Source organism: Branchiostoma belcheri, unplaced genomic scaffold (assembly GCF_001625305.1).
Source record: "Branchiostoma belcheri isolate BF01 breed outbred unplaced genomic scaffold, Haploidv18h27 scaffold188, whole genome shotgun sequence".
In the NCBI taxonomy this organism is placed as follows: domain Eukaryota; kingdom Metazoa; phylum Chordata; class Leptocardii; order Amphioxiformes; family Branchiostomatidae; genus Branchiostoma; species Branchiostoma belcheri.
The window spans coordinates 144724-153749 of record NW_017803357.1 but is presented as its reverse complement, the minus strand read 5'-3'; the positions used below and the strand labels follow the sequence as shown (position 1 = coordinate 153749).

Sequence of the window (9026 nt, the reverse complement as noted above, 5' to 3'; positions counted from 1 at the left end):
ACGATAAAGCTTGTATTCATGACATCACTTCAAAAGCCATTAGTTTAGGCGTCAGTATCTATGAAAGTACTTCTGTCAGCCCATTATATACTGGTAAATATACACGTATCTAACACATAAAGATAGCTAAGTGTAGTGTATAGAAGTAGCAAAAAATATCTTTGGAAGCAAAGAAGAGTAGAACATTTGAGTTTGTTGACGCCACAGAGGGTTATTTTTCTTCGGATCCATATTTTTTCTACTTTATTTCCAACTATTATGTTTATGGGGCGTAGGGAAGGGAAATTCAATCTCTTGTTACGTCTTTTTCGCTACAGGTGTAACTTCCGTTACCGGTAACGGATGTTACAAAACGGACGTTTTTGTTTATTTCTCAAAGAAGATCTGCAGTTTTTATCTTCATCCTTTGAGAACAAGGGGGCATAAGTACGGACATTTTAAAACTGGGTGACTTTTTATATACCAGGTGAAGAAACTAAAATTGAAAGTAAAAACAACGGTAACGGATGTTACATTCATTACTGTAAAACAATTTGTTCAGCGAAGGTGGCTACAAATGACAGCACACCCTCTTTTCTTCTTCTCTTAGAAACCTAGAAAACTTGCTAAAAGTCATCAAAATGGCAATTTCTTGTCTTATATGTGACTCTATCTAAACTGCACGACCGTCTTACTTGAGCGGTAAGGCCATGTTGATTTGATTATATGGATGACATCTGCGTGCGCATGAATTTTCGGCCATTTCCAAAAAAAAAAAGTTTTCAACCATACTGTAAATCGTGCAAAACAGTTGCTAAATGAGCAAAACTATACCATAAGTTGCAAGGAAAACATTTAGAAACGATACCAATGTCGTAGAATGCCAAAATCAAAGGAAAAAGACAAAAATGTAAAGAAATGAATTCGAAGAGTAGATTATTCGCCATAACATATTCTGTGCCATTTGTTCAACCTTCATGGCCACGTAGATTTCATAGTGAAAGCAACTTTTTTTTTGCAAAACTTTTTTTTTATTCGCACGCGCGCATCAGTTTTGGGGTTCCCAGAGGATGTCATCCATATAATCAAATCAACATGGCCTAACGGATGTTACAGAACTTGGCGACAGGTATGAAACACCTCGCACAGCGTACAAAGATAGTGACAGAAGCGATCTGACTTGATCAGTCAGAGGGCCTGGCCACCCAACTTCACCAGGCAGAAAACTACTGCCGTAATCAAATTGCTACGTTTTAGGTTGCTTTTTAAAGTTTCTATATCGTCTCAGGCGACAGCCGCTTTTTAGGGGGAGAAATCCAACCCGCGACCATAATTTCTCTCGAGTCATCAATCAAACCTAGTTTTGTGGTACATTTTTCGTAAAACATACTAAGTGTAGTGGGAAAGTGAAGGAAGCAACGATGAGGTGCATGATTTGGCTCATACCCAGTCGTAAAGAGTGGCGACAGCATTTTGTACATTTGAATGAGAACGAGTGGAAAGAATGTACAACCCCACCCTCAACGGGGAGGGGGGCTACAGGTAGAACTCTCAAGACAATTGAGACCTATTATAATAGCACTCCCAGACCTGAGAACAGACAACACTTAAGCTCCTGTTCTGACATGTCTGAAACAGTATTTGACTTATTTGCATCATCCTTGTCTTAACTTGTCCAACATTTGTTTTCTTTTGGACTTTCAAAGAATTTGTCTTGACTTATTTGCATATCAGTCAATAGTTCATACTTCTAAACCTGCTTTTCTGACAACTCTCCAATGTCACTGAAGAAAGGTAGTGGATGCTACCAGAAACATCTGTTTCCAAAGTCATATCGAGTTGCTTGATTTTTTTGGCATTGACAGTTGACTGTCTATGATTTAACAAATTCTTTGTGTGTGTGTGTGTGTGTGTGTGTGTTTGTGTGTGTACATGCACATTGTACCAGCACATGTACATTTAATATAATGACATTATATCATTTTTATCTTGCAGTTTTTTTGAAGCAAGAAAGCTGGATCCAAAGATGTAACTGTGGATGAACTTTGACCTAGAACTGACAAGGTCAGAGTTGGAGTGTTCTGAAGACAGACATGCATGCCCCCGGGCAGGTGCTGCAGTTCTTCAGAGGAATACCTAATCCCAGTCCCTTGTTTGAAGGAGAGCCACACATTTATAATATTACATGAATTGAGAAATGTACATACATTTATATGTACTACATTGTCTATAAGATTATGCTGTAAGTTTGTTGTGCCTGGATGTGAATGTTGTTGAGAACCAAGGAGTCTACAGTCAGGAATATATTTTAAAGATTTAATATAAAAAATTATTTCCTCAATATAGATATACTAAACAGTATACTACTCAATATATTCATCAAGAAATTAATCAACATTTTTTCACACAATAATTATTGTTCACTTGCACTGGTATTTTCAGAACAAAGCAAGAAGATATAACAGCAAAAGATCACAATCACATTTTTACATTCATTTTTTTAGATCTAATTTCCACACCGGACAATAGCAGACACCAAAATTCAACAGAATTACAACTGTCACAATGTCCTATATGTTGATTCCAAATTGAAACTTTTAAAATGACAATCAGCAAACATTTACATTTTGAAGACAATATTTTGAGACCAGCTTGGAAAAGCTAAATGTAAAACCTCATATTAGCAAGACATAACCTTGGCACGTAAATACACATCTTTTGTCATGGTAAGAATTCTATAATCAAACACTTATTTGTTTTTAATACATGTACATGACATTGTACATGTCATCTTTTTACTCAATGATTTAAACCTCAGATGGACTAGCATATTGTAGCAGGAACAATTTTTACAGTGTTTCTCGAGTAGTGTACATTTGAGCGTGAACAGACAGGCCATTTTAAGTACAATTTTTCACAGTGAGTAAACTTGGGGCTGTTCATATTGTACATCTTGCACAGTTGACTGAGCAATGGTTTGTTCATATTAAACAAAAGGGGGCTGCACACACAAAGGCTACTACATGTCTAGTATATATACATGTACATGTATATCTACCCTTAAAATGAAGTGGTGGTATTCTTCCAAATTCTGACAATACTTGCTATGTGGTATGTAATTCACAGATAATGTTGAATAAATATATATTTTGAAGTCATGCATATAATGCACACAGAGGTATGAGTAGTACATGTACTGTCCAACAGAGGCTCCTACTTCATCTTTACAAAGCCCTTTTTATTCTCTTACAATTAGGCTAATATACTATACACAATTGTCATAAATTCACATGGTGAATTTTGACTTTTGTAAAATATATTACAACAGTAGATTGTAGCACTATGAAATATTATTATTGACTTGTAATCTAATACTGTGTTGATTTTGATACCCTTGCAGGAAAATATATCTTTTCTCTCCACTTCTAGTGTTTGTCTACAATGTAACAATCTTGGCACCATAAAGATTAAAATTATCTTTGGATGAAAAAGTTTGTCTAAGTGACAAATCTGTTTGCTTTAGTTGAGGGTTATTCTATTTTTAATTGTAATATTGGTAGGAAGTAGGAACAGTTCAAGATCTAGTGTTCTCTTACATTTTGCACTCCCTGACTCTTAAATGGACTGGTCTGGAAATATTTACCACTAGACACTGTTACTGTTGGTCCATCTGCCCTCTCTGTCAACTTGGCCCTCTACAAATACTTGTAGTCAGGATCACAGCAAAACCAGAAGGATTATTGCATTCACATATATTAACCCTCCCCCTGCACATTGTACAGCTTTGGTGCCAAAAGGCTATTTCAGCAGGGAGAAGGTTAATATGACTGTATCTAGTGCCTACATTCTTTCTAAGTACCAGTAATGTTGGTTGTAAAAGTATATAGCAGTGAAAAGTCAGTTCCTGAACTCATTTCAATGGCACAGGTTGGTTCTCAATCAAATTTGGTCAGTTGGAATCTTGCTGCTGGCAGACTGTCAAGAAGTAAGACTTGTACAAAATACATTGCATTACAACATCTGTTTTCACAATAACTGGATGTGAATGTAGGCAGTTAGAACAGAGACAAGAACTGTTCACAATTCAATGACTTAAAACAATATTGTACAAAATTCTCTTGAAAACACAAGGCTCTTGTAGCAAACACGGTTAACACAGAATTACATGTAACTGCAATTGATATTGCAGTATCACTTCAACCTACAGACCCAAAACACATCTTGTGGAACATGTAAAATACAATGTTACTTGTGAACTTGCCGGTTGATGGACCCAAGTTGTATTTCCACACTGCTTCTATAGAGAGCTCTCAACTGAAACTATGCTACAGTGACTGTCACTCCCCCCTCCCCCCTCCTGTTCTTCCATCAGTCTCACGTCACTCGGCCTGACCGCCTGTCCGTCCGACCTGACAACACTGACAAGCACAGGGTCTTGAACCACGTCGTTCTCCACCCCTCCACCATTCCTCTGTCTGATCTCTTTGTTTTCCACCCCAGGTTTCCCACAGCAAGTCTTGGTGAAGCAGTTTTTCTCTGGTGCACAGGCCAGGAAGCAGGCGTCCGACTGCGACAGGTTGGCATTCAGGAACATTTCATCATACGGCTGGAGACAGAAGGGAATGAAATGTCCACACAACATCAACAACTGGCAAACAAAATCTGTGTCTGTTTGACAATACAACAGTTCCTACTTAGTACTACTACTTAGTACTTTACACAATACAGTTGTACTTGGTATATGCCATACATGTGGTAAGTTCCACAAATGTCTTGAACTGCCAAAAAACTGCTACATTTCAGTTACACATATTTTGACAAATATACATTATATTGTCTTACAAATTTTACAGTATTAGAATAGAAAGTTGCAGGAAGACATAATACTGTATACTATACCTGCACAAACTCTGGCTGTATGGTGGTGGAATGGATGCCCTCATTATGGAAGAACTCCTTGATCTTCTCGGCGATGAGCATGTAGTCAGCGAGGTTCCGCACCTTGATGTGGGCGGAGGCGATGATTCTGTTCCCTGCCAGCTGCCAGATGTGGAACTCATGGACCGCCAACACTCCATCCACCTGGAGGAACAATGGAATAGATCATAGTCTTATAAGATGCCATTGAAAACCATGAAAATCATTTTCCCCCTAAAACTAGTAGGTAAAATTTGAGAGATGAGTGAGAGAAAAGAAAGTAAAATTTGTTGTTTTTGTAGCTAGAAGAATATCCTTCACTCCCATACAATTTTTTTTTGTTTCAAAATAATTTCCTGAAAGAGACGGTTGCATGACTTGAGGGTGTGCAGAATTGAATGGAGGCACAAAATAAACTGGGGTGTGTAGTTAGTTTGCTGGCTACAAGACTGACTAGCTATGGGGCTAATGGCGATCAGCTTCCTTAGAAATTTCAATCCAGCAAGATTCCATATCAAGTACTTAGTCTAAGACAAGAACAAATTGGTATTGAAAGTTGGTATTGAAAAAAACCCTAATATACAAAATGTATATAAACAAGAAGTGGCGTGGTGTGGCGTCGTGTGGTGTAGTGGTACATCACTGGACTATGAAACGGGGAGACCTGGGTTCGATTCCGGGTCGTAGCCGAACAAGTCCGAACACGCGCCCTGACGTTGTACCCTTGGGAAAGGTACTTTACACGACTTTCCTCACTTCACTCATGTGTAAATGAGTACCAAGCTTCGGTTAGGGACGTCCCTCGGATAGGACGTTAAATGGAGGTCCCGTGTTTGGGAGAGCCACACCCCACGCACGTTAAAGAACCCACCGCACTTATCGAAAAGAGTAGGGGACCTTCCCGGTGTGAGTGGTTCAAACCTTACAGTCTGGTCTCGGGGTTGACATCTTTGAAAAGGTGATAGTCACCTGTTATGTCAATCCTTCCACAAATGTGGTAAATCTTCATAAATAAATGAATAGAAAATAAAAAAAAACCTGGGTGAAGTGACTGACTGATCATGTACCTGCTCTATCAGTTTTCTCCTGAGGGCGTCCATCTTCAGGTGAGGGGGGACTGTTTGGAGAAGGATGAGTCCTGATTCCTTTACTGTAGGAAAACACACATGTACAAATGTTGTTTGTTTATTATTTGCACAACAGCAATAAAAATATACATAATAAATTAATGAATAAAACAGGTGCAGGAGGAGGGAAAAAAGCTTATTTAGCTTATGCTAAGCCCTCCTCCTGTAGTTGGATAAGTGTTGTTGTCAGCTACAGATCAGGTTTACTTGTGTGAAGGATACAGTATCTGGGAAGTTGAGGTTTACTTACACAGTGGGTAGGTTGTTGACATAATGATGATCACCATTCCAATACTGTAATATAAAAAAGAATAGTATACATGTCAGCACATTTCAACTTTGTCATACAAGTAACTAGAATTGGGACAAAAACCTACTTCCAAGTTGATGTTTCAGAGACAATAGTGAATCTCATGACTGTACATGTAGCCTGGTTACCAAACCTTTTTCGTTACAAGAGGATGAAAGAGAATCGGCAGCTAGATATGTCGCTAAAGATTTAGACATCCAGGTAATTACGTACGCCAAAAAGCAGTTACTCAAGCGACTGGATAGAAACCAAAATCATATCCAGTTACTTGACTATCTGCTTTTTGGCAGCAGCTAGATAGGTTTGGTAACTACAATATATTTGTACACATCTGCCTTACATCCTACATGTATTTTACCCTACAAGACAGTTAAATTTGTTCACACTAGCTAAAAAATATTAAACATTAATCAGTGTGGCATTCATGAACAGGGTTCTATAGTTGCCAAAATTATCAGAATACCTGTGGAGTTACAAATAAAGTACGTTACCTCATGGCAGGGTCAACATAGTACCTCCAGTCCCCGTCTGCCTGCCAGATGATGGTAGCACTAATCATGACCACCACGGAGCCGAGGGCATCGCCCAGCACATGGAGAAACACCCCACGCATGTTCAACTGGGCACTGGAGGCTGGAACATATCATTTGTATTTTGCTGATTTTTTTCAAAATCTCTAAGGCCACACCAATTTAATTTCTTGGTTAACGGATTCGCCGCTTCATTTTTTTCTGATTTGCAAATAAAAGTCCAGAATCAACTGCAAAATGCTCATATTTTGCCCTGGACAGTTGAAAACAGTCCTTTTCATCCTAGTTGTTACAGTTATTCCATCTTTCAATGCAATGGTATCATTAAAAGTTCAAAATTCATTGTTTAAATTTTGAACCAGCCTGGTGTGTTGACTTCATGGCTCCTATCATACCATTTTGGGCAATAATAGGATGCCTACGCCTCTTTTTATTTATTTTTTTTTTCGCCCACCTGCTCCATTATTTTTCTAAAAAAATCCATTAACCAAGAAATTAAATTGGTGTGGCCTAAGTACATTTATTTCTTGCTTGAGTAACTGTAGTATGTCACCAATGTAGCCAGTAGAAAGCATACAATGTAAGTAGTATAAAAACAAAATATCAATAATTAAATATTATGCATTTACAATAAGTCTGCTCCACCGGCAGAACTTTTCTAATTTGTCGCAATGTAAAGGAAATTTTTTTACAAAATACGTATGACAATGTAGCCATGTTCTAGAAAAGATTAATCTACATTGTGTAAAAAACAGTATCTGGCGTTCTTACCAATTTCTTTTGTGTTTTCCTTCTCGCCATCTTTGGGGTCCATGTCTCCATGTGCCACGGTGCCGTTACCATCCTTAACAGTCACCATTAGCTCCTCCTCCCCATCACTACTGTCCTCTTCATGGCCACCATGACTGTGGCCGTGGCCCCCGCCGTGACTATGGCCATGGCCATGTCCTACCAAATTAGCCACAGTACACATAAGTTACTGTTAACATTCCTCTAACTGTTTCAAAACTCAACAAAATTTATCTAAAATAAAATAGAATTATCTAAAATAAAATACAACAGGCAGAAACATACAGGTTTAACAGCCAGTTACATGTAAGTATCTTTCATGATTAGTAGTGATCTGCATTAAGGCCACAACAATTTAATTTCTTGGTTAACGGATTTTTCTAGAAAAATAATGGAGCGAGCGGGCGAAAAAAAAATAAAAATAAAAACAGGCCTAGGCGTCCTATTATGGCCCAAAATGGTACAATAGGAGCCATGAAGTCAACACACCAGGCTGGTTGAAAATTTAAACAATGAATTTTGAACTTTTAAAGATATCACTGCATTGAAAGATGGAATGACTGTAACAAGTAGTAAGAAAAGGACAGTTTTCAACTGTTTAGGGCAAAATATGAGCATTTTGCAGTTGATTTTGAATTTTTATTTTTATTTGCAAATCAGAAAAAAATGAAGCGGCGAATCCGTTAACCAAGAAATTAAATTGGTGTGGCCTAAGGGCAGTAAGTAAGTAAGTAACAAACTAGTAAGTACGAGTAAGTAGCTGTCGCCACTTGACAGTTACAAGTGCCAACTGCCTTACCGTGGAAGAGGAAGAGGCCAATGAGGTTGATAAACAGTCCCGCTCCCCCCACGATCAGGATCAGTATTGGGTTGGTGATCTCCTCAATTTCTGTAAACAAACAAATAACATAAATCAACATAAATCAACCAACACCTACACTACTGTGACCAAGATTTAACTTAAACCGGGTGCAGGTAGATAAAGATAAGGAAAATAATGCAACAAAATGCATATTTTTCAATCAGGTTTAAATGTATCTTAACATGGTCTATGTAGTCCAACAAACTACTGCTCTTACTGGTAAATCTTACTCAAACACAATCATTCATAATATATTCGTTGTACTATGTGCATGGTGGCCAGCCCCTCCAATTCTGTCTTGCTACATAATGTAACCCATCATCACAGGGTGTCTGCTACAGCACCAGTTACCATGGTGACAGACCTCTAGTTAAGACCTGATGTGTTTGGAGAAGAAACACTCTGAGAGCAAATTTTAAACAATGTTTCCTTCTGTAAGGTAAATATAACTAACTCCTAGTTACCAACAACAACTAGAACTAGAAGATTCTTCCAACAGTGACAGGTTTGAA

At 38.1% G+C, this 9026-nt stretch overlaps 2 protein-coding genes across 2 annotated transcripts in view; one reads left to right on the top strand and one right to left on the bottom strand.

Moving 5' to 3' along the window:
• Nucleotides 1-2074, top strand: part of LOC109467685 (transcription elongation factor A protein 1-like) — a 13145-nt gene extending 11071 nt beyond the window's left edge. Inside the window, exon 5 of the mRNA XM_019765730.1 lies at nucleotides 1975-2074. Within this exon, the coding sequence (XP_019621289.1) occupies nucleotides 1975-1983 (9 nt within the window). The 3' untranslated portion in view covers nucleotides 1984-2074. The remainder of the gene's footprint in view (nucleotides 1-1974) is intronic.
• Nucleotides 2075-2281: 207 nt separating this feature from the next.
• LOC109467678 (zinc transporter 1-like) overlaps nucleotides 2282-9026 on the bottom strand; it is a 14400-nt gene continuing 7655 nt past the window's right edge. The window contains exons 3-9 of the mRNA XM_019765724.1: nucleotides 8452-8564; nucleotides 7635-7811; nucleotides 6825-6966; nucleotides 6274-6317; nucleotides 5964-6046; nucleotides 4879-5061; nucleotides 2282-4585 (exon numbers count right to left, since the gene is read on the bottom strand). Of these exons, the coding sequence (XP_019621283.1) occupies nucleotides 4277-4585; nucleotides 4879-5061; nucleotides 5964-6046; nucleotides 6274-6317; nucleotides 6825-6966; nucleotides 7635-7811; nucleotides 8452-8564 (1051 nt within the window). The 3' untranslated portion in view covers nucleotides 2282-4276. The remainder of the gene's footprint in view (nucleotides 4586-4878; nucleotides 5062-5963; nucleotides 6047-6273; nucleotides 6318-6824; nucleotides 6967-7634; nucleotides 7812-8451; nucleotides 8565-9026) is intronic.